The 24,607-nt window shown below is 47.4% G+C and overlaps 5 protein-coding genes across 5 annotated transcripts; 3 read left to right on the top strand and 2 right to left on the bottom strand.

Moving 5' to 3' along the window:
* Nucleotides 1-5: 5 nt before the first annotated feature.
* On the bottom strand, nucleotides 6-2,527 carry I302_107063 (uncharacterized protein; the record flags this gene model as incomplete). The annotated part of the gene is made up of 7 exons (XM_019192286.1): nucleotides 6-571; nucleotides 663-802; nucleotides 868-1,461; nucleotides 1,522-1,676; nucleotides 1,733-2,169; nucleotides 2,255-2,362; nucleotides 2,425-2,527. 7 exons carry the CDS (start codon nucleotides 2,525-2,527, stop codon nucleotides 6-8), a joined length of 2,103 nt encoding a protein of 700 aa, XP_019045283.1.
* A 5,529-nt stretch (nucleotides 2,528-8,056) lies between these two features.
* I302_107062 (plasma-membrane proton-efflux P-type ATPase) lies at nucleotides 8,057-11,428 on the top strand (the record flags this gene model as incomplete). The annotated part of the gene is made up of 6 exons (XM_019192287.1): nucleotides 8,057-8,103; nucleotides 8,171-8,211; nucleotides 8,307-8,401; nucleotides 8,489-8,661; nucleotides 8,728-9,084; nucleotides 9,145-11,428. The coding sequence occupies 6 exons, from the start codon at nucleotides 8,057-8,059 to the stop codon at nucleotides 11,426-11,428; spliced, it is 2,997 nt and encodes a 998-aa protein (XP_019045284.1).
* Nucleotides 11,429-12,163: 735 nt separating this feature from the next.
* On the top strand, nucleotides 12,164-13,819 carry I302_107061 (uncharacterized protein; the record flags this gene model as incomplete). Its single annotated transcript, XM_019192288.1, has 9 exons — nucleotides 12,164-12,214; nucleotides 12,314-12,416; nucleotides 12,498-12,563; nucleotides 12,656-12,808; nucleotides 12,933-13,013; nucleotides 13,097-13,195; nucleotides 13,281-13,383; nucleotides 13,451-13,503; nucleotides 13,593-13,819. 9 exons carry the CDS (start codon nucleotides 12,164-12,166, stop codon nucleotides 13,817-13,819), a joined length of 936 nt encoding a protein of 311 aa, XP_019045285.1.
* A 508-nt stretch (nucleotides 13,820-14,327) lies between these two features.
* Nucleotides 14,328-14,924, top strand: I302_107060 (uncharacterized protein; the record flags this gene model as incomplete). The annotated part of the gene is made up of 3 exons (XM_019192289.1): nucleotides 14,328-14,432; nucleotides 14,518-14,706; nucleotides 14,766-14,924. The coding sequence occupies 3 exons, from the start codon at nucleotides 14,328-14,330 to the stop codon at nucleotides 14,922-14,924; spliced, it is 453 nt and encodes a 150-aa protein (XP_019045286.1).
* Nucleotides 14,925-15,058: 134 nt separating this feature from the next.
* On the bottom strand, nucleotides 15,059-24,513 carry I302_107059 (uncharacterized protein; the record flags this gene model as incomplete). Its single annotated transcript, XM_065870397.1, has 29 exons — nucleotides 15,059-15,332; nucleotides 15,426-15,468; nucleotides 15,529-15,683; nucleotides 15,743-16,110; nucleotides 16,174-16,278; nucleotides 16,331-16,567; nucleotides 16,627-17,229; nucleotides 17,296-17,433; nucleotides 17,499-17,589; nucleotides 17,655-17,835; nucleotides 17,930-17,978; nucleotides 18,038-18,323; nucleotides 18,380-18,545; nucleotides 18,618-18,651; nucleotides 18,718-19,096; nucleotides 19,166-19,306; nucleotides 19,368-19,402; nucleotides 19,471-19,812; nucleotides 19,872-20,134; nucleotides 20,202-20,729; nucleotides 20,791-20,880; nucleotides 20,934-21,175; nucleotides 21,254-21,365; nucleotides 21,428-21,865; nucleotides 21,919-21,970; nucleotides 22,037-22,624; nucleotides 22,692-23,732; nucleotides 23,807-24,058; nucleotides 24,145-24,513. The coding sequence occupies 29 exons, from the start codon at nucleotides 24,511-24,513 to the stop codon at nucleotides 15,059-15,061; spliced, it is 7,602 nt and encodes a 2,533-aa protein (XP_065726469.1).
* Between the last annotated feature and the right edge of the window lie 94 nt (nucleotides 24,514-24,607).

The raw sequence follows: 24,607 nt of genomic DNA, 5'->3' as shown, positions 1-24,607 counted from the left end.
ACCTCTCATTTCCTGCCCAATCTCCTCTTGTATTCCTCAATCTCCCTATTCGCCTCCTCCTCATCCCTCTTGTCCTGTTCCTCCCTCTTTCTCCTCTCTTCTACAGACTCATCGTCATCCTCAAACCCTCCAGAATTCAACTTATCCCTCATCATATCCATCATACTAACCTTCCCTCCACCCTGTTCTTCAGATTTATTCATGGATATCACAGGGTTCTTCTCCAGCCTATCAAACAAAACGAACAATCTCTCTGCCTCTCGTTCTTTCTCTTCTTCCGTTATCTGCTCTAAATCCCTCGAGTCCTCGTGGTTAGATAGGGAAGTTATGGGATTCCGTTCACTCTTGGTACTAGGTCCAGCCGTTTTGGAAGTAGAAGGCGCGGAGTAATGCGTCGGTACGGTCGGTGTAGCAGGTTGGATATGTATCGAGGTAGATGATTTGAGCGGTATATCGCTGGTGTTTGGTTCTGGTATTTCCTCGATTTTGGCAGGTGGGGGACCACTCAATCCTTTCTGGAATAATATGCCTGCGGCATTACCATACCCTATTTCGACGCATAGGTCGGCAGCTGTCGGGAAGAAGGCTATATCAGCAACTACGGCCTATTGTTCCACCTGAATGAGACCGAGGATAGGTCTACGAGAAAAGATATTACTCACCATCGCCTTTACATATCGCCCACATCAATTCGCCAGCCGTATTCCTGCACTGAATATGTCCCGCACAGCCCATCAATCTGAGTAGATCCCCTAGCGTACCTTTTCTACCTTCCAACGGTCCTGCCTGAGATGATCGATCACTATCATGCAACATTCAATATAAGCGATGATCTGAAAGTTCAGTAGCACAAGATCCTCCACTCACAGCGTCGAAGGTAGTAAAGTCTCTTTCAGAAACTGCCTGATCGGCTCACTCTCAGCAGCCGCTCTAGTCAACAAGAGCAATAACGGAGGAAGCATCTCATCCGGTACCAACCCTTGAGGCAGGGTATCATCAATCTTCTTAGGCCACGGCACATAACTTTCAAAGAAGTGGTCGAATATCCTCAATAGCCTTGTCGGTAAGGCTGAGGGATCTTGAGTACTTGGTGAAGGGATTGTGGGTCTGTTAGTAGTAGTTGATCCACTACTTCTTCTAGAGGAGGATGGTGAAGGTGTTTTACGATGATTTGGAGGGATGAGCGATTCTCCTGCCGAGGAGGATGATGATGAAGATTTCTTATTATGGTTTTGGCCTGTAGACATGTTGGATAGCTTGTTTAGTAAATTCTTGACGGACGATGTAGGCGAGGCATTAGATATGGAAGGTGACGAGGGTGCGGTGGGTACTGAATGCCAGGTAGGTAATAGTCGAGTAAGGAATGGGATAGAGAGGAGAACGTGGATTGCGTGAGATAGTGGAGGGGAGAGATCGATGAACGGGATATTGTAGAATTGACATAATATAGGATAGAGCAGGCTGAGGTGAGACTGGCGTCAGCTGGGCGATTGTACAGGTCAGAAAAAGCGAATAGCTTACGGATCGAATGTCCCACTCCATTGCTCGGATTCTGCTGTTGAGCTGGGCGTATTGGAATTGGCGTAGGGGTAGAATCGAATGATATTGTTGGTCATCTTTAGTAATTCGCTGAGAGCCATATGGTTCGCAGGGATGGAATGTAGGTTGGTGAAATGCTAGGACAGTCGATCAGCTATCGCAGCAATTGCCCACTGATATGAGCCTAGCTTACAGCAGTAAGAGAGTCCACCACATCCTCCGTATCGACCATCACGCCCACAGCTCTAGGTCTTTCAATCGTCACCAGAAATCCCAATCTACCCAATAAGAACAATCTCTCCAGATTGTCTTCCTCCCTCTCATAGGAGACTTCATCACCGTTCACGTCTTTCCCTGCTAAAGCCCTGGCAATCGCTTTCGCCCCTCCCGACGAAGCGAACGAGTTTCTTCCCCCCTCATGTAGGACCAGCAAGTTGGCGAGGATCTTGAGAGTCTCCCTGGCCGGTGCAGAGAATGGGCTTGGAGGTGGGCGAGAGGGAGAGAAGGTAGAGGGGGATGGTAAGCCTGAATGATGGAGGAGTATAGGGAAATTGTCGGTGGATAAGAGAGTCTCGGATCCTACGGGATTCCGCCCTAGGGATTTGATAGCTGTTAAAGCTAGGATGTACACTATCAGAGGGTGAGGTGATGTCAGCCTCTCGTTGCTCAATCTCACGAGAATCAAGAATGAATGGTAAGAATATTGCTGACTCACCGTCCAGTGGCCATACAGTCCAAGGAGCCTCATCTCTATCACTGAGATCCTCCAATATAGCATCGAGGTATAGACTCCGCTCCGTAGGATGCACTTGGGTTGGTAGGGCTGAGCCATAACGCTGCTGATTAGCGGGCTTCAAATACGTTTGGAAGATATATTGAGCACACCATTGATCACCAGATTCAGCTCCTTTCTCACCGCATCCAGCTTTTCACCTCTTTTTTCGATACCTATATAGCTTGCAGCAAGCAAGGGTCGAGAGCTGGACATCGTTCGAGCTGCCCCAGCCACGTTTTATCCGCTACAGGACGGTTGAGATATCCAAATGACCTAAATGTGTACTTGAATTATCGATGAACGAGTGGTAATTCCTTCCCCTGTTCCTCTCCCTTCTGCGATGATGAAAAGTACTTTTTACTTTTGCGATCGATGATGTCTATATTTGTACTAGCTGTGAAGGAGTGGAAAGCGGGAATGGAATGGCCTAGTCGTTGAGTTGTGTGTGTGATATGTAGTGTGTGGAAGGAGGATCAAGATATTACAAACTGTCCTTTGGATCGTTAAATCGAAGGGTGAGGAGAAACTACTTTACTGTGACACTGTTGATGCTACTCTACATTCAAGAGTGGGCATGGGTGAAATAGTGTTCTCATGTCAACATTATCGTTGTTATGTATGCATACAATTCATAGGCCAGTGAGATGAAACTGTACTAAATCGATAATACTCGTATCAACGAAACACGGGGTTCACCAAAGTGGAGGGAGGATGTTATTGTTTTGCATGGGGCCCCGATCGTGTCGGTGAGAGGTGAAAGTGCCACAGAGGGTTCGGAAGAGGAGAAGGAGATACAAACGCATCACAACGTAGCTTAGTGAGCCTTACATGAAGCTCTGCAAGGCTGTTAATACGATCAACAATGGAGCCTAGCATGTTCAGTCACAGAATCGACTAACGGTCTGTCTCTACACAGAACAAAGCGTGATGATGATCCTGTTGTCTCGCTCCGTCCGTCACGCCTCTTTTACCTCCATATAGAAGGTGATCAATTTATAAATCGCATGACAGGGTACCCTACAGGGTGCGTAGCATGCTGAAAGAGTTACTGGGACTCATGATGGTGGACTCGAGAAATACCGCAGCGAAGTAACTGATCCTCAAAGATATATTCGGATATTGCCATTTGCGCGACTGCATCGGCGAGTCACATGGCTTCCCTGTGGTGTTAGCCTGCAGTTCGGCATTACCTTCACTTATTGATCGCCAGGTAATGATCAAGGAAGCGGTGTCCTGAGAAGACGGCGACGGTCCTGAGCACCAATAATATGAAATAGATAGACCGCTTGGGCGCTTGCGAGTTTGACCACGATTAATGACAATTCTTATTGATTTTGACATCCGGGACCGCATCCACATGCCCAACACCGAATGAACAATGCCACCAAGCCGTGACTGCGATACGGTGGTGAGATATGGTGGCGCTGGCATGCTACGGAAATGGTCGGATGATCAACCTAACGAGCCCTGTCACTGTCAGCCTGTGTTCTGGATATAACACTTCGTGCCCCCCATGCTTGTTCGCTTTAGCGTTCTGCTGTCCTTAAGCTCCTGGTAGCACTCTGACGAAGACTATCATGAGGTTCCAGCAAGTGCACGGTACATATGTATGATGATCCAGTTACAACCGTTGTGGTGAACTGGATTCACACACTTGGCGGTCCCATGACAATAAGGTATCTCGAGCCTCTTGGTGGATTGGCAAGATGTATCGTTTCTCCACAACAATAGATCTGAGCTTGTGTCCATAGTACCCATGACCAGAGTCAGAACACCTACAGTCCCACGAACAACGTCAATCTCGATATCACCAAACCCCAGGCATGTCTTTCTCAGTCTCAGGGTCAGTTCTGGTGTCACCGGTGGCCTGATCGCTATCAACGTAGAAATGGAGCTTATAAGTTGTAATTGCACATTCTCCCGCTCGAACAAACAATCGAATACCTGGAAGACGAAAGTGAGCCACAGATGAGATTCGGACTACCTTCTTCCGGACTGAGTTCCAAATCTCAATCACACCCTCGCCAAGCACAGCCCAGCCAAAGCCGTGGGACTGCCTCGCACTTCCAAGAAAAGAAGGAAACGCCTCATACACTTAAGAAAGCCACAACGGACATTGTCAAAGCGCAAGACCAGTTACGAGTTACAGATGCTCGTAGACCTAAACTCCCCTTTTGCACACTGACGCTGACGCTTGGACCAAATTGTGGCTGCGCAAAGGAAGTTTCATCTTCTATCGTTCCTTCCCAGGCATGTGTGTCCGGAACGATCATATCGTGGATGATGTGGTATTATCCTTCCTTGTCATCATCTATTGCAAGTCGTCTGCCAACGCTAGAGTGACAGCGATGGCAACATGGTGTTCAGCGCTTCGGCCGAAATTCATCCATGCAGCCCATCCCCCGGACCAATTCCGACCCAAACCAGAATGCAGCGATAAGGTCTTTCGGGCAACTCGCGATACCTAGAATGACCGCCGGCGGTGTCTAGCAGATGCCTGTACTACGGTCCGAAGACACCGTCCTCGTCTAGTCTTATGGCTGGAGACAACTACGACCCTCAATTGTGAACGAATTGTTTATTGCTTCTTGGCTATAAATAAGTCAGGTTTGAAGAAGTTAGGGGCATGGAAAGTAATTATAGGGTATTGGTAGGCTGTAAATAGATTCCACCCTGGCAATGTACATGAAATGCCACATCATGTTTTACAGACATCGGACTTTCATCATTCTGAGGAGTACGTGGCATCGGGGATCGTGCGGTATGTATGTATTGGAGTCGTAGTCAGATGATCTGCTTGCAGTGGGAGTGGGAACAGGTACTGCTCCAATGATGAAAGATGGAGTATGTATCTCCGCTGTTCCGCATCTCTTGGCGATCTCCACACAGGTACAGTACAGTACGCTATCTCAAAACTGTGAAGTTTGAAGTTTGATATGTACCCACGGTTATAGAGGGGATGGAGCATCGATGAGAAAAGGTACAGATGCAGATCCATCAAAGTTTTAACATACTGTGCTGATGTGGGAGGCTCCATGGCCAATGTGACCCCGTTTCATGGGGGACGAGGGATCTGATGGGGCGATCTGCATGTACGCAAGATAACGAGAAGAAGGAGAAGGAGCACTTGCATACCCCGTGATTCCCTCTTCGCCAAGGTATGGCGCAGGATGGACCTGCTCATCCAAGTCTTGGTATGGACTGTATGCATCGCAGAATTGAGCCGACCAACGAATCACAGTCATGCGACGCTTTACATATGTATGTGCATGCAGGTTTAAGCGAGATCGGAATTAGGCGATAAGCCAAGTTGGTTTTCAGATCAGGAAGAGACAATTCCGAAAGGAGGGGTGATACTAACTGCGAGGAATGAGGGATTTTCAATTACGGGAGGACGGTAGGGGTCTGTTCAGGATGCATGAAGTAGGGAATACAACCGGAAGTTTCGGGTGAAAGAACAGAATCAGTCCTGTATCTATCCCTGCTGTATGCCATGGGAGAAGCATGTTTGGGAATGCACGAGGGATTGAGATGGACATGGTAATAACAGGATGCCTACAGGACTTGCCGCATGAAAAACCCGTTTGAAGCAAGGTCGGTGACCGGACTTGTCAATTTCAATTTCACCCAATTGGTTCAATTTCGAATTTTGGAATATTTACCTGATCCCGTCATCTTCCATGACAGAAGTGGCGTTCTTTGATTGATATTCGCGCACAAGACCGAAAGTCGACCAACCCGGCCGCGGGCGTATGTACGATGGGTATCTATAGATAGATGCTTATGAAGAAGGCAATATTGTCATCTTGATGCATCTATTCGTCACCGATGCGAGCGTGGACGACGTCGGTCTGGTTGATGATCATCGATAAGCTTTGATTGATGGGTTGTGGCTTGACCGGTGTCCGCGGTCAATACCAAGACTTACAAGATTGGTTAGATCTGCGGAAGATACTTCCGCGCAGACGAATGTAACGATGGCAACGAATCTCCTCCAGTAAATTTGCTATGCACATTCGCTTTAGCAGTAGCACTACTATCTGCCAAGAGCTGCTATTTCACTACCACCGCGACAAATGCATCCAACGTGATTCGATACAGTCTGATACGTTTACCTCCGCAACTGAATCATATGGAGCCGCAAATGCATCCATGGACTGGACGACCGAACTAAAGTCTTGTTGAGATAGGAACGTCATCGCTAGGAACCAATTTGATGCTGTCATCTCCACGAGGGTGGGGACAATTTAGGCCCTTTCAAAAGCGGGAACGAAACGAAATAAACAAAGCAAACACACAACCGACCAAGCACGAAACAATTTGCGGCTTGACCCCTCGCCCTTGTACCCCTTGGATGGCTGTGAGATGTTTTACCTGTTCCAGCTAAGAAAGAATCGAAGATACTCCAACCGATGTGATGCACTACGCATGCTCATGGACAGATGTTGCCGAGAAATTAAGATGGAAACGATAACGCACCTTTGGGTGTGCTGCCTTGTGCATTTCTAAACTCGGACTATTTACTTTTATTCTGACGTAGCCTAAACATCTGGGTTTCCCTGACAAGCATTTCAAGCCCACTTTTCGCCTTGTTCCCTCTTACATCCTGGTTTCAATTACATCCTCGAGATTTGGCACTACCGAGATGAGAAATGAATCTATTTTTTACCTTTTTAGCTGATTCCTCTGTGTTTGCCCCTTGCTTCAATCCCTTAACTCTTTTTCCCTTTTTAACTCAACATGAAGGATGGTGGTGCCGTTGTCCCTCCCTTGCCCCTCTTCATTCCGCGGCCATGGTCGTATATGTGCGATGGATGCATGCAGTCGTATCCAATCAGATTGAGTGATCCCATGTCCGATTACGGCCACTCTTACTCATCCCAAGGGGCAAAAGGGGAGACGAAGACCTGACCTGACTCTGTAGCCTTTATAATTGGCAAATCCTACTGATCAAATCAAATCCCATCCTGACCCAATCATATTTTTATTTTAATAATCCCAAAAAAACACCCACCCCAGTCCAACCCAATCGCACCGTACAGTAGTAGTACCCTCGATTTCACCATAGTGAATTAAAGTACGGTATTACCATAGAGATATAGTAGTGAGAATAGAAAATAGCACCAAACAACCACAGCATAGAGGGGAAGAAAAAAAAACTAGTTACCGCATCACCCACCCAGCATTACGACCAACCCACAAAAGGACCGTATCTTAACTACCAACATATATCCCCCCCCTTTCTTCTTTTCTTTTCCATTCCATCTCCATCTCCATCATTATAATAAATCATTCTCCTCCTTTCTTCCCTCCCTCTCCGATACATCTATCATCACATACATACATATAAATACTCAGACTCTTTTTTCGCACTCCCCCCTTTTTCCCCATCTCATCTGTTTTTGACATAAACAATCAAGAATAGATAGATAACCTCTTCGATCAATCAAAAGAAGTGAGAATAGCATAGATAGAGTAAATCCTTTCATTCTATTCTATACTACTCTTTACCCTTCTTGGCAGAACCAGTTGCGGAATCCGTTTCACAACCAGCCAGCCTGAACCAAACAGCCCACTCGAAAATCAACTAAACACATCTAGTTTGGTTAGCGGGAATCGTTTGATTCATACCTATATATCTATATACAGAACCCCCTCATCTCGTACATAGATAGATTTACTTTATTCTTCCCCCTTTCCTGATATTCACATAAACAAGCCCTGCCATAACATCACTTCAACATGTCCACCAACGAGAAAGTTGGACATACCGAGGAGGCTCCTGTAAAGTGAGTCCCTATCTATACCACCATCGCATCATAGACAAACATACTGACTTGTTTCTTTCCGTTTTAGGGAGTCATCCATCGAGAACAAGGTTGCCGGTGATGCACCAGGTGAGTGGAGCTGATCTCTGTTCACCCTGAAAACTCTCACACGTGCGAAATAAGAATCCAGCAATCATCTCGCTGACTTGTATGCATCACATTAGCCCTTGACAATGCACCCGAGAAGAAGAAGAGAGAGTACAAGGAAATGGAACACAAGACTGAGGGTGATCTCCACGCCAAGGTCGACATGAACACCGTGAGTTCCAGATTCGACTCGGTTGGACCAGCCACCTCTCCTTTGTTTTCGATTTGGTTCTTCCTCTAACAGCCATTCATCTCACAGATCCAATTCACTGCTACCGATCTTTACGACAAAGACAAGGTCGATATCGAGCACGTTGTCATGGAAGAAGTGTTCCAACTTCTTCAATGTGACGAAGGTGGTCTTACCGAAGCCGAGGCTACCGACCGTATCGGTATCTTCGGTCCCAACAAGCTTGAAGAGAAAAAGGAAAAGTGAGTTAACTCCTTCAGTCCGACGCATTGTTATGCATATACTGATAAGCGTGTCCCCTCTTTCAGTGTCTTCCTTCAATTCCTTTCCTTCATGTGGAACCCTCTTTCATGGGTCATGGAAGGTGCTGCCATTGTGGCTATCGCTCTTTCCAACGGTGAAGGTGAACCCCCCGATTGGCAAGATTTCGTCGGTATCGTGCTCTTGCTTTTGATCAACTCCACTATTGGTTTCGTCGAGGAAAGAAACGCTGGTAACGCTGTCAAGGCTCTTATGGACTCTCTTGCCCCCAAGGCTAAAGTAAAGCGAGACGGTAAATGGAGAGACATCGAATCTGCCGACTTGGTTCCAGGTGATTGCATCGCCTTCAAGCACGGTGATGTCTGTCCCGCCGATTGTCGTCTTACCGAGGCCATTGATGTATCGTGAGTCATGTCCTTGTCTGCATTTTAACTATCGCTGACACCGCCCTCACTCTTCCTCAGTATGGATCAAGCCGCTCTTACCGGTGAATCTCTTCCCGTCTCCAAGAAGCTCGGTGACGAGTGTTTCTCCGGTTCTACCTGTAAACAAGGTGAAGTCGAGGCTGTCGTCATCTCTACCGGTCCCAACACCTTCTTCGGTCGTGCCGCCACCCTTGTCGGTCAAGACAATGACCAGGTCGGCCACTTGCAAATGGTTTTGGCCCGAATCGGTTCCTTCTGTCTCGTTTCCATCGGTATCTTCGTCGTCCTTGAAATCGTCATCCTTTACCCTCGATTCCACTACACCTACCGAAGAGGTCTTAACTCTATCCTTGTATTGCTCATTGGTGGTATCCCCATTGCCATGCCTACTGTCTTGTCCGTCACTCTCGCTGTCGGTGCTCAACAACTCGCTAAGCACAAGGCTATCGTTACCCGAATCACTGCCATCGAAGAACTTGCTGGTGTAACCATTCTTTGTTCCGACAAGACCGGTACCCTTACCACCAACAAACTTACCATTGACAAAGAGAACGTCAAATGTTACGCTCAATGGGATGTTGAGGGTGTCTGTCTCCTCGCTGCCTACGCTTCTAGAACCGAGAACCAAGATGCTATCGATGGTTGTGTCGTCGGTACTCTCCCCAACCCTGCTCAAGCCAGAGAAGGTATCGAGCTCCTCGACTTCAAGCCTTTCAACCCTGTCGACAAGAGAACCGAAATCACCTACCGAGACAACCGAGACGGTGGCAAGATCAAGAGAGCCACCAAGGGTATGACTGGTATCATCATTGAACTTTGTTCCCGAAACAAGACCTCCGAACTTGAAGATCAACTCGAAGCTGATGTTGAGGAATTCGCCCGAAGAGGTCTCCGAGCTCTCGCTGTCGCCTACGAAGACGTTATCGGTGATGCCGCCGATGGACAAGGATCCGGTTTCGAACTTGCTGGTCTTCTTTCTATCTTCGACCCTCCTAGATCTGATACCAAGCAAACTATCGACGATGCTATGGCCCTCGGTGTTAAGGTCAAGATGGTAACTGGTGATCAACTCGCTATTGCCAAGGAAACCGGTCGACGACTTGGTCTCGGTGACCACATGTACCCTGCTAAAGTGCTCAAGGATGGTCCTGAAGTCGGTGGTAAACACGCCAACCTCGATGAAATGATCATGGATGCCGATGGTTTCGCTGGTGTCTTCCCCGAACACAAATTCGAAATTGTCAAGAGAATTCAAGCCCTCGGTCACTTGTGTGCCATGACTGGTGATGGTGCCAACGATGCTCCTGCCCTTTCCAGAGCCAACGTCGGTATCGCTGTCGAAGGTGCCACTGATGCTGCTCGAGGTGCTGCCGATATCGTGCTTACCGAACCCGGTCTTTCAACCATCGTCCACGCCATCTACGGTTCTCGAGTCATTTTCCAAAGAATGAGAAACTATGCCATCTATGCTTGTGCCGTTACCATCCGAATTGTCGTCTGTTTCGCCATCATGTCTTTCATCTGGCAATTCGATTTCCCATCCTTCATGGTTCTTATCATTGCCGTTCTTAACGATGGTACCATCATGACCCTCTCCCTCGACCGAGTGCTTCCTTCCACCACCCCAGACTCTTGGGATCTTGCCGAAGTATTCGCCTACGGTATCGGTTACGGTCTCTACCTTTCTGCCTCTACCATCGCCCTTTACGCCACCATGCACTCTACCACCTTCTTCGAGGACAAATTCGGTGTCAACCCCATCAAAGAGACCAACGATCCCGAAGGTCACATGGTCATCTATCTCCAAGTTGCCATCATCTCTCAAGCCCTTATCTTCGTCACTCGATCTCACGGACCTTCATGGACTGAACGACCTTCGGTTGCCCTCATGCTTGCTTTCTGTCTCGCTCAATTGATCTCTTCCATCATTGCCGCCTTCGGTAACTGGGGTTTCACTCAAGTACACGCTATCTCTGGTGGTTGGATCGGTATCGTCTGGGTATGGAACATCGTTTGGTACTTCCCTCTCGATGCCGTCAAGTTCGCCATGAAGAAGACCATCATCGCTGCCCTCCAACGACGAAAGGCCCGAAAGGCTGCCGTTGCCACTGTTGACGAGAATGGTGAGAGACTTCAACGAACTGCCTCCAGACACGAATCTTTGTACTCCAACCGAACCTCTTTCTTGTCAAGAGCTGCCAACAGACTCAGAGGTGGTGCCAAGATCTCCATGTCCAAGAACGAGCTCCAACGATTCTCCTCCATCCAAGCTCAACAATCCGGTGCTGCTCTTACCCGAGCTCACTCTAGACCTGCCGCATAAGCAGTGTCACTGTAGCTTCTACCAGACCTGCATATTCTCTCTACCCATTACTGTAGCTGTCTAGGTGAATTTCCATCCATCCATACATTCGAATACCTCCATCCATCGCATCCTTTACACCATTTACATCTCTTAATTTAAATTGCATCTCCCCCCCATCCTTCCGCATTTTATCTTAACGATCCTCTTCAAACCCTCCCCACCCTGCATATTACGAGTTGTATCCGTACACTCGTCAATATCTGTTTATTCCTCTTAATAATTTCGAAATATATATTCATTTATATATCTTGATCTTCTCTTGTTTGAGCAGTATCTGTCGTTAGTAGCTTTTTTTTTCTCTTTCTCTCTCGCATAGCAATATATATACAAAAAACATTTCGAAATGCAGATTTGATCGGATTAGCTGTGGTCGCGTTGCATGATAGCATTGTTCGTATTGACAGAGTTACTGATTGAATCGCATTACATTGATAGATAGCATAAAAAGGCGAGTGCAGAAGGAGCGTGAGAAATCAGGTCGAGTTGTCAGAATAGAGAGTGTATGGTGATGACGTTATACTGCTGTGCGATGATGTATCCGGGTTAAAGCTGCTATCTATCCGTTGTTGGCACAATCTCTTATATAACAAACCACCACATTTCACCTCTCATCATCCTATTTTCCTTGTCATATACATACTTATCAGAGCACCTCACTCAACTTCCGAGATAGATATCAAGTCAGTAGCCAACATGCAAAGCAAATTTGGTGGGTTTCTGGGGAAAGCACAGGCTGCTTTCAAGGTATGTTCATCCTTCATCTTACTCCACTTTGCTCAATCTCAACACATGGATCTGTCTGTGTGTGCTCTAGCGCTGATGGGCTCTACACGCATGGTACAGGATGGCCAAACGAGAGCCGCATCGGGCGGATCCAACTTGATGCAATCGTTCTCTTTGCCTGGTGAATCGCAGAAAGCAGCAAAGATACTAAAGAGTTTCCTGGGTGAGTACTGCTCATCTTGACCCCCCCGTCCCCCGTCATATGAAATTTATGTACTGATAGAGATGTTGCGGTGATTCTCAGCCGACCCTACAGCTCCTCGAACAGCGCTGAACTCGATTCCCAAAGCAGTACTTCAGAAGGCTAAAGGTGGGTTTTAATTTTTCGGTTCCTAACATCTGATGTTTGAAAGCCATCATCGTGGATTTGGCTGCGTGACTTGAGCTGACATTTGTATGCAGGTCTCGCCGTATTTACCATCCTCAAAGCGGGGTTCGTCTTCTCCGGTAAAGCAGGTTCGGGACTGGTCATTGCTCGTCTACCTGATGGGAGTTGGAGCGCTCCTAGTTGTATAGCTACCGCGGGTGTTGGATGGGGATTACAAATTGGTGCAGGTGAGTGAGCATACCTCTTCTGAAAATGTACCCATTGTCTTGTGATCAGATGTGCATACCATGTATGCCATATACACCCAGACAACATTGACAACATTGCTGATATTGTTACAACGTAACATAGACCTCACCGAGGTGGTCATCGTTCTCAACTCCGACGAGGCCGTCAAAGCTTTCTCTCGGGGTGGTAACGTCACTGTAGGAGGTGAGCTTAATTTCCCTCTGTAACTCCGTCCAATGCTTTTCTGGATGGGTAGAAGTCATGCTAATGTATAATCTGTTACGAAGGTGGTATCTCAGCCGCGGCCGGCCCTATCGGTACAGGAGGACAGGTCTCAGCTTCTTTGGCCAATCCTGCTCCCATGTTCAGTTATAGTAGATCAAAGGGTAAGTCGGATTGGGATTGGAATGCCTCGTCATGAACCTTAATGACTAAATGGTGGGATTATGAGCTGATCAGATTCAAACTCAGGTCTCTTCGCTGGATTGACACTGGACGGTACGATCCTGGTGGAGAGAAAAGATGCAAATAGGGATTTCTATGGAAGTACCATTTCCTCAACGGATATCTTGACGTGAGTATGCGTCTATGGAAAACTTATGAAGCTGGTTACCGGATGATCATGCTGATATCGTGTTCAGTGGAAGAGTACCAGCTCCTGAAATCGCTGGAGAGATGTACGACATCATTGAAGGTGAGTCGACCTTCTCAGCAACAGCATAATTACCAAGACATATGTGAACGCTCAAAGACGGCAAGCTGACTTCCCACGTGACGATACAGCCGCGGAAGGTCTCGATGAATCTGGTCTTCCAGCCGAAGCTTACGTGCCAGGCCAAGAAGGCCAACCGTTACCTGTGCCTAGTCCCTCGACAGGATACCCTACAACAGCGGCTCCAGCGTCTGCGTCTGCTTCGACTGTTCCTCCTTCTTCGAACGTACCATCCGTTCCGCCTGCCGCTTTCCCAGGGGCAGGTAATAAGACGGTCTTCGATGCGACTGCTCCCTAGTACCAGTGCGTGGATTGAAAGAGAGCGGAGACTTGTCATACACGAGATGAAATGAAGACCTTCAGTGAGAGTAGTGGATTGAGATATGGTCAGAAGAAGATATTATATTGTAGTGATTTATTTATGTCTCGAGATTGGCATGTATGTGAGTCTCTTGTACTGACTGCGCCTCTCATATCAAGCGTGAAGACTACATACACAGGGGATAATCGTTATTTCGAACGAAGAAGACTAGAACTCATTACATGTCGTTCACACTGACATCGAGAGTATCTCCTTTCATCAAATCCCATCGTCCATCCTTTGTATCCCGACCCCTATCTTGATATACTCCATGTCGAGTCGATCCTTCTCATTGTCATGATCAGCGCTCTATCACTATTAATCGATAAAGCGCAGCTGAAAACTCACTGCAATATATGATAAACATACGAACTAGTTAATTCTACGCATTCCCCCCTACTCGCAATCTCATTATTCAGCTCACATACATCGGGACAGCCACGAAATGACATTCACCCCCTTCCTTATCAGATCGAACCCCCATGAAAGATGGATATCAGGCTGTCAAGCTATATTCGCTGGCTTCGTAGCTAGAGCGACCGATCTGAAGGTATGTGCAGGTGATAGCCTTCATTCCCTTGCTTGACTACTACAGTGTGTTGATATCATATCGCTGGGCGGGTATTGTACTGTAGATTCAACCTACTATACGTAATTTCTGGACGACCGATCAGCATGCGCTGCTCATACCTAGTCTACGAGATATCGAACGATCACAATCGTCGACTGCAGACCAGGTGCCCAAAGGTGACCTATCAGCATCAGAGGACCAAGATAGGGATTTACAGAATACGTTGTTCGGGCTCCTCAACTCTTCTCAGAATGTAAGTTCGCTTTCCTTGTCATTCTCAAAACTACAGGCAGCTTATCCAGCAACATTCAGAAATTCACGGAACCTTCCACCACCGCTGCTGGACAGTCAGATCCGCTAGATCAAAGTTGGAAGTTGACCAAAGCGGGTAAACAGACATTCCATTTACTGCCAAATCCTACAACAAGTACGGATCTTATTGGCGGTAGCAGTACAAGATTCATCACGTAGGCTTGAGACCTTGCGTTACATATTGTACGATACCATAGCAATGCATTTCACATTCCAAAAGCATACAACTAACTGTAACCATTGAGCAACAACAGAAAACAACCTTTCTTCGACTCATGCTATTTGTACTAACACTACACACCAACAGTCCCAGCATTCTTATCCGCCGAACCCCTCCTCGAACCCGGTTGACTCATTACAATATTCCTCAATTCAGCGGAAGGTCTTCTAGAGTGTCCACCACTTCCTATTCCAGTTAACGAGTTCCTCCTTGATACTGCTCTCGACGGAGGCGCAAGAGTCCCTCTATTCGATCTTAGGATACCTTGAGCGGAAGCTATGGATAGTTGTATTCGACAGGTATCGCAGTACCTCATGGTGAATGTTTCGACATGTAGGGCGTGGGTACTGAACCATCATAGTCATCAGCTTTTCAAGGTTTACCCAGTATAACAAGAGATAAAAGAATGTGGGAATGTCAGAGAGTGATGATTGACATACCCGCAGAACGCTCCTCCACATCCACCACAATGTCTTTTCGGTTCTGCGTAACATGTCAAAATCAGCCGCTGCCGAATCCTGAGTATGAGCAGAGATTACATACCCAACAATCCGAAATGTCTCACACATCCCTGAGCCATACAATGGTGCGACACGTTCTCCGACACATGTCTAGCAGGGCCATCAGGCAAAGACCATTGATATAACGCGTATTTCGACTTGTCATCGGATGGCTCATAAGCCGCATATAGCGTTTCACTATCGAATATCCCACGCGTATCAGTATGATCCTTCAACAAGAAGAGAATCGGACATACCCCATGAATTTGACCATACAGCAATCCCCACCAAGATGATCATCCGACCTAGATATCTTGCCTTGCTCGACCAGTGTCCACGGTCTCACCTTCTCGTAATCAGATGCCATGGGGTCTTTCTGACCTGGTACACATCGATATAGAACCACTTTGGATCCTACACCAATGACGAAGAGTATTCCCCCTTGAAGGAAATCCCTATTCAAGAATGATATTCCACCGGTGTATTCCGCTTTGTAGTCCGATTCGGAATAGGTAGAGGACCTATCGGACGCCTGTGAGGAATCTTCGATGGTAGTTGATGCTATCGGATGACCGTTCAAGGAGAAGAGGCAGAGATGTCGAGCGGATGCCAGAGCGATTTGACCCTGTAGAAAATGTACATTAGCGCAAGGATCCCTGATTATTAGGAAGTATGGTGATCAGCTCACATCGGCCTCGTTGATAGCACAATACTTGATAGGCTCTTTCATTCCAGTTTGCAATGTTCGAGTATAACGCAGCCGATTGGTATCCCAGACCATAGCATTTCCGTTCTATCCCGAACACATCAGCGCAATCCTTCTCCAGAGGGATGTGTAGACATACCTCTGATCCGCTAACTAGCACACTCCACGAGGTATTCGCAGCCAAACATGTGATCTTTCCTACATGACCCCTCAGAGTCGCTTCCCTCTGCAAAGTAGCGTCTCCTCGCCTATATCCACCTGACTTGATATTCAGCCTCCAAGCAGTCAACACCCCATGACCGGAGACCGTGATGAGTAGAGAGGGCGAAGCAAATATAGCATCGACCACGTAAATCCCTTCGACCAAGTGAATGAGCTAGATTATACCATATTAGCTAAATATACACCTTCCCCAGCTGCCGGTCAAGTGCTCACTTTGATCTGCGATTCTTGATAATACACTCTAATTGAACCGTCCGTGAAACCATATTGTAATGACAAATGAGGATGCCCAGGAACTACCAACCTGAATTTCTGGGTAGATTTCGGTCTGGTATCGACTCCATGAGGTGGGACAATATCATCAATCGGTACAGCAGCCTCTGAAATCGGTAATATACTTCTGAAAAGCAATTGCCAATGTTCCGCTACGCCGAATCTGACTGAAAGGGGTAAAGTCGATCTACCACCCACATACCGATGTGGATGAGGTTGTTTGAAGATCTGTAAAGGTGTTTGACCAAAGTTGTGGATTATAGCTGTTGATGCCGCTTTTTCACCTTCATCCGTTATGTTTTCTAAATCAATTGCACCTCGGTATGATAAAGGGTGGAAGCAGTTCAGAGCAGACGGATCACGTTGCTTGTACCCGAATGTCAAGTCAATCCAGTAAGAGAGGTTTCGCGAGACGTAGTCGGACTCCAAAGCTTCACGATGTTTATGCACGAAGAGCATGGGATCGTCTAGCGCCCATGGAGGCAGCGCCACAGCGTCTACTCGATCACCAGAAGTCTGCTTTCTACCAAAATCGTGATGATTCTGAAAATGCAAATAGGTAAGCTTCAGTTCCAGAGGTAAAAGCACCACGGGTTAGCGTCGACTTACCAGATTCCACAAGAAAGCAGGAGTATAGTAGAACTCCGGGATCAGTTCTCGAACATCACCTCGATTGTCCGCTGAAGCAGATTCCCAAGCTCGCGGGATACTCGAAAAGAGCCGATCGGCAAGATCGAAATTGCCTCCCTGTGACAGATACAGATACGCCATGAGTCAGCCTTGACATTACCACACCAGGGCAGATCACTCACCTGTAAAGCAAGGAAGATCTCGGTGAAAGGCGACAGTCGAATCATGAACCCGCAAACAATCATCGAAGAACTATAGTGTGTGCCGTAATGGCTGATCAAGGTATAGTCAGCTACCATTCCCTCGCCAGCACCCGGAAGCCGGAAGAATGAGCTTACAATGGTTTCTCGCCCACTCCCTCTGTTGCACTATATCTCTCCGTCGCATCCTCCCTCCTGGCGGGTGTCAAAGCGCCCATGGGCCATTTGAAATCTCTGAATGAACTATCCGAGTGCAGATCGAGGATGTCCGACGTGTAATCTGCAAGAACCCACGGGAACACGGGATACTGCGTAACGTCTATACCGTATTAGGTCAGCGAGTGCTATACGGATGACCGATACTGCCACCGGAGCTGCAGCTGTGAGACGAGGTATGACAGCAGCAGACTCACCATTCGGAGTCCTATTGGCATACTGATTAAGCAATTGTAGATATGCGAACTATTCCCCAACTCATCAGCTTCAATACCCTATCCGATTCAGAGAAGGTCGAAACGTACATTGCTGATCTCCCTATTCTGCCACTTCCTCATCAAAGCCTCCAACTGCTGTTCCGACCTATCCATAGCTTTCGCAACAGTATCAACAACGAAATTACCAATCACTGATCTCGAAATAGCATCTCGATGATCGTTCTTCGAGCCAATCTTCTGGACAACAGCTTGACGTTCTTTCTTATCCTGGAAAACAATCAGGAAATTCCGTTTATCTGAGAAATACAATTCCAATGCGACATCTCGGAAAAGGAAGGCTCGTTTGTTGTTCTCTACAATTTCGTTGTATGACCTAAACGCTCCACATAAGCCACTGTGCTGTCTAAGAGAGTAGAAAATAGAGCTCACCATCTATGACTCTGCTGGTCGCCTGCATCCAGACCTGCTAATGTGCCTGATGGGATGGATAGAACATCCTTTTGAGCATCCTTAGCATCAATCACTTCTCCATCCGCAGTTTGGACCAATCCATCCACGAGATAAAGGTTCTTCTTTCCGAGAATTAGCAGTCCAGCTAAGAGCCAAGCACGCCAAATCAGCTTATCAGATGGCATAACTCGCCAAATGAAGAACGATCATTACTCACGGCAGGCATCCACCCCAACAATTCGGACGATGTTCTGCATATCACATCACAAATCAGCTTGCTATTCCTTACACACTTCAATCGGAAGAAAACAACTGACATGAGCTTCCTCAACAACATCACCAGCCTGTAAGGTCCTAGCGATCCTCCTCATCTTATCATTCTTATCGTCCTCCCCTTCCATATAGCTCTCAATCTCATTATCGTCCGAAGCGACACTCGGAGCCTGATCCAGCCCTGTCCCAGAAGATGGCGTGGCTGCTCCTCCGGAAGGTGCAGGAGGAAGTAAGAGCGGTTCTTCTTCTGCTATGGGTGCCGAGTCTCCCAAAGCTAGTGCGAATGGATCTTCCCATGGAGCTACGTTGATCTTCGATACTGCCGAGGAAAGTTCGTCTACCGATGGGATGGCATCTCGTAACTTATGTCGGGTACGAGATACCCCAGATTCAGGTAGGTTGGTCACTCGCTCCAATCGTGCTCTGCGATTCAAGTCAGCTATGATCATCCCTTTAGATAGGAATTTGAAGTGAGAGAAACGGATAGCTCACCTCATTCGTAATGGTCCTTCACTTCCATCCAATCTCCAAGAGACTTTCTCTTCCTTTTCCGGCCATAGTCCATTCTCAGCTCGTAAAGCTGCAGCTTGTCGTGGCCAGTCTATCGAAGAAAGCTTCTGCCAATGCTCCTTCCTATTCGTAATCATCAGCTGAGCCACTCACGGATGTGCCAGCTGATAGAGATATAACATACCTTTCCAAAGTCATCTTAGAATGACTTTGTGAGTCCTACGATACCATAAACTCTCATCAGCTCTTTCATAAGAAAGTGTGACCAGTACAATCAGCCGACTCACAGTCTGTATAATGATCATCTTCCAAGCTGCATTCTTATCTTTCCCACCTTCCAAGATAGATTCTCCCGTAATGACCCTCTTTAGGGGTACCCGCTGTTCCATGATTGATCTTGATTTCGTAAACCCAGGCATATCCATCGAGGGTCTTCGTCGTGATGGTCCACTCATCCCAGGTGTACTGACAGGGGAGGAACCGAATCGATTCGAGAATGATTGGCCTTGGGCGAAATACGAGGATGAGCCTCCTATTCTGGGTGAAGTAGGCGACATGACGAAAGATGAGGAAGTCGTGATTTTAGGTGAAGGGGGCTGAGTTGAAAGTTGTTCCATGAGGAGTTTTATCTACACATGGTATCAGTATTCCGGCCGGTAGCGGTGGCAAAGACAAGCGAGTCACACACCTGATTAACCAGTGCGACAGGCAATTTTGCCAATGCCACCAACGCTCCCAAAAGCTCAGCGGCGGCATCTCTCTGTCCTTTGACGATTTCAGGTTTTCCGGATGAACCTCCAGAGACAGCCGCAAAGTCCGCTATATTAGGTAAAAGAGCTTCGACCTTTTTGGACGTGATCTGTTTTCTAAATCCAGAGGAAGATCGATATATCGATGTAAGCTCTTTGAGCAGAGCTTCCAATCGATTATCATCGCCATTAGAGGTGGTGTCTGTGTACGAGAATGATCAATCAGTTTAACTGGTACGATCTGATTCACGAATATGCACCACACTCACCGTTGATGGTAGGTAGATAACTCATAGATCTGATGGAGGCTACCGACCTCCTCCTACCTTGTAAAGAAGGTATATAACCCGCATCGTCCGATTCACCCGCTTGTTGAAGTAAATGATCCAACGCAGCAAGTAAGCAAGTAGCCATATGAGGCGATTGTAATGTCTTCGTATTTTTGTCTTCACCAAGCATCATCCTCACTACCACAGTTTGAATATCGTTTCTCCAGATCGGTGCGAGAGTAGTAGCGAGTAATGCAAATCCACCTTCATTTTCGAAAGACCTTTGAAAGCTATCGGAAGATGAGGTGGTACATCTTTCCAGTATTTCAAGACATGGTATGACGACGAAATAGGATGAGTTCGACGAGATGAAGATTACAAGCAGTCGATGCAGGGCGAGTGATTTGTTGAGTTTCTTCAATCGAGCTTTGTCGGCACATAGGGAAGCAATCATGTTGAGTATGAGAGCGGCAGGTACTTGGTATGGAGGCGGTTCATTTGTGGGGTTGAGACTGAATGACATATTATCTAATGAAGAGATGATCAGCTCAGAGTACCTGCTTCTGATGAACATCAACGCAGAGCTTACTCTGACACAAAGAAGAAACCAAATACGAGAACACAGGTTTGATAGCATCCTCACCGCTCCATCTAGCTTCAAGAGCCAATCTCAAAGCATCTGTACCAATACGTCAGCTTCTTTTCCCAATGTTGCCCGTCAAGATTACTCACCAACAACATCAGGCACTACCTCCAGATCAAATAATCCCGATCTCAAAGCATACAGCATCTTCTTCACCATAGCTGATTTCTGAAACGTCCTCAATACGTTGAAGCGCTTGTGTTTCGATGTCGATAAGAGGTATTCGAAATGCTTGAGGTAAAATCGTACCACATCGTCTGGAGCATATGACCAAAGCTCAAACTCAAGACCTAATGCCCGGTACGCTACAGAGTTGTGCACCGTCGCAGTCCTGTATTCCAAGGCAACTTACGTGTCAGCCTATATCGATATACCACTTGGCGATTAGGCAAGCTGAAGAGGTACTCACGCAGGTTTATCCATATTTATACCCAACATCGACAGAAGTATCTTCGCGCACTGCTCGTCAAACAATTGTGACATCTTGGGCCTCAAGATAGCAGCCAGAAGGTCAAACCCATCTGCCGAAAGGGGTGTCAGCTGCATTGCCATATACTTTCCTACCTAGCTGAATATCACTCACGAATCCGCTCCATCTCCTCACTGGCAGACCAACTATCCTTGATCATATCCTTGAACATCCCCAATGTAGATGTCAACTCCTCTTTCGTCCGACTCAGATCGACCAGTTTGAGCAGTACCAACCCGCCTCCAACAGCAGTGGTACTTTCGTCCAGAGACGTAACAGAGAAGGGACTGACATTCCCTACCAGGCGAGCGGTTCCATGTCGTAATTGCCTAGCACGTAGAGGATGGGGTACACCAGCGTTGATACATGCTCCAAGGTTTGGGTCGTAGTCTCTAGCAGCGAGGGAGAGGATGATTATATCTTCTGGTATCGCCGGGCCAGACCGTATAGCTCGAACGAGGATGGAGTTCGATGAATGTGCGAATAGTTTCTTGTCGTTACCTACTCTAGCCATATTGTTGAGGTAGATATTGATAGATGTGGCTCCTTCGTCTGTTTCATTAATCAGCATGGCGATAGGACTCCAGAGATACAACCTCACTCACACGTTAAAAACTTCCCCAGTGGTTCTTGCAAATTGCCAGTATACCTTGGACTCTAGAGTGACATAACGCATCATCAGCGAGCTTCTCCACTTATTTCAAACATGAAGAATCCACATACCAGATGATGCATCAACCTGACCAGATCCTCCGGGACAGCCTCCTCCAAAAGCAGCGTCCTACCAAGCATCCACTCGTTCTCCTCTTCTCTGCCCACACCACCTTTCTTCCTAGGCGTCACTTCCTCCTCCTCAGGCCTGTATTCCCGTCCGATAGCTATCCGAATAGCATCCGCCGGTACCCCACTCCTCACGCCTAGCTGAGGAGGTTGAGTGGACGTAGCAGTAGACGGCACGGGGAAAGGCATTCGCATAGCTCCGACTCGAAGACCATTGACGAATATCCTAATTTCACCTAGATCCGCTCCCTTAGGCTTCCTGCATCCCACTGCGAAGTGCACCCATTGGAAATGCGGGATCAAAGCGTCATTCGCTCCGCAGATCATCTCTCCGTCACTTGGTGAGGGTGGGACTTCCGATGAAGGGGTAGTGGGGTGGGAGGAGGTAGGTTCGGAAGAGTGAACAGAGGTTGTTATGCCGATTTGGGAACTTTCAAGTATACGGACTTGGAATAAGGGTTGCTTGAAGCCTTTTTGCGACATGTGAAGGAGAGTTAATGGTTGATTCAGTTTGGTTATGTGTAGCCAGCACTGGATGTAGGATCAAGTTAGCTGATGACCCACCAAACGCTACAAAGAGAGTGCAGGTGCAACTCACAGAAAAGTTGAATCCCTTCTGCCCGCCCATCCAAGTCCTGCCCGTCTCCTTCAACTGCAATCCACCCAGGGAATCTCCGTTCCCACCTTTAAAGACAAATACATCGGGCCAACGAGATTTCATAGCGTGTTTGAGCAGATCCAGCACCTCGAGATGCAATCTCTCCTCATCAGGCGGCAGCCTGTCCACATCAATGTGTAAATGCGGTTTACTTTTGGTTGTAGTTGGTAGAGTTTCCGAGATAGGTTCAGGAGAAGTGACTAATCCAGCAGGGGGAGAGATCTCAGTTGGCGACGCTATATTCACTGCTTGATCTCCGTTACTCCTCGACTCGTCTTGTTCAGCAACCACAGGCGAAGTTGTCTTGACCAATCCGAACAGTCTCCAGACCAATGTCTGAGTAACTCCAGCTTCTAACAACCTCCTGAACAATGCTAAATAGACTTTTCTCAGACTTGCCGAAGGAGGTTTCCAATCTTCTGGCTGATCTTCTTCAGGATGAGGGTCCTCCTGGATCCAATCATCTCTAGCTGGGAAGGTAACTTCATAAGTTCTGTTCTCGGGTATACCGTATAACCTCACAACCAGAAATTCGGATAATTGAGGTAATTGAGTAACGATCGAGAACAAGTTGAGAGTTGACGCCGAAGCTGCGACGAGGAGGACCTGGAAGGTGGTTTCGATGATATTTTGTTGATCACTTCCATCTTCACCTTCAAAAGAGCTTGAGATATCTGATATACGCTGCTTGCCTTTTCCTTTGTTATTATCACCTCGTATATATGCCCAGAGCAATTTCAGTGCTCCACTAGTCGAGGGACGTATATTGACTTCGCCTGTCCGCTGAGATACTATCGAGGTTATGGATTGGTCTGCAGTAGCGGTAGGAGGTGATTGGAAGAGTGATAAGATCGAGTAGTTGTTGTTACATATATGCGCGAGGAGCAATGCGATTATCTGTGAGTTTGGAGTGTCAGGTGGTGTGGAAGGAGGGGTGAGCTTGGAGAGACTCGGAAGAAGTAACGAGTATCCGCCAAGTTTCTACCAGACACACATGGCGGATTAGCATGAAGATCAGATGCAGCAGCAAGTTTTTAAGGGATACAAATACTCACCTCGAAATGAAGTTCACCCTGCCTATCGCCCAGAGCCCAAGCAAGCACTTCAAAAGCCAATCTTACACCTTCCATCCGCTGGACTTCACGCACTTGCCATTCTTCCTCGCTCAGAGCTGTTTTCAGACCTTCTTTTGATGTCCAGGCTAATCCTTCGCTAAGGGATAGGAGCAAAGTACGAAATCCAGTATGTCGTCGGAATGCTCGTCGGGAGAGGAAATGGCTAGGTATGGAGAGTAACTGGGAGAAGGTCTACAAGAAGTGATTCGTCAATGTCATATGTCTTCCAGTTCACTGATATTTGAGATTTATTCAGTATGCAGGTAGGTCAGACATACCTCAACATAACGCATCACATCCGCCCCATCCTCCAAAGCCCTTATCTCCCTCAAATACTCCACGACCTTGACAGCATCCCCATCGGTCTCATCCTCATCTTCGCTCTCCTCATCCCTTCCCGCAAGCTCCGTCCCAATGGACCACCCACTGTCCCCTGCTACGTCATGTCCATGAGCAGTGGACGAGCCAGGCGGAGCAGGCGATTTGGCTCGTCCCAATCCTGCCGGTGCGGGGGATTTGCTCCTTGCTCTGGTGTTTGATCTGGATCGAGCTGCGTATGGGACGGGACTGGTTGAGATAGGAGGTGTGGACGGTGGTGGAGTGAGTGATTCGGGCGCTCGGGTGAGGTCTTTGAATAGCTTGAACATGTCTTTTGGAGGGGAAGAAAGGGGAGGACTTCACTTCAACCCTTTAAGAATTGTTGTATTGAGAAAGGCCCAGATAGATATGATACGACACACG

Source organism: Kwoniella bestiolae, chromosome 5 (assembly GCF_000512585.2).
Source record: "Kwoniella bestiolae CBS 10118 chromosome 5, complete sequence".
NCBI classification, from domain to species: Eukaryota; Fungi; Basidiomycota; class Tremellomycetes; order Tremellales; family Cryptococcaceae; genus Kwoniella; species Kwoniella bestiolae.
The sequence above is the reverse complement of the archived record's forward strand: the minus strand, read 5'-3'. Positions and strand labels throughout refer to the sequence as shown.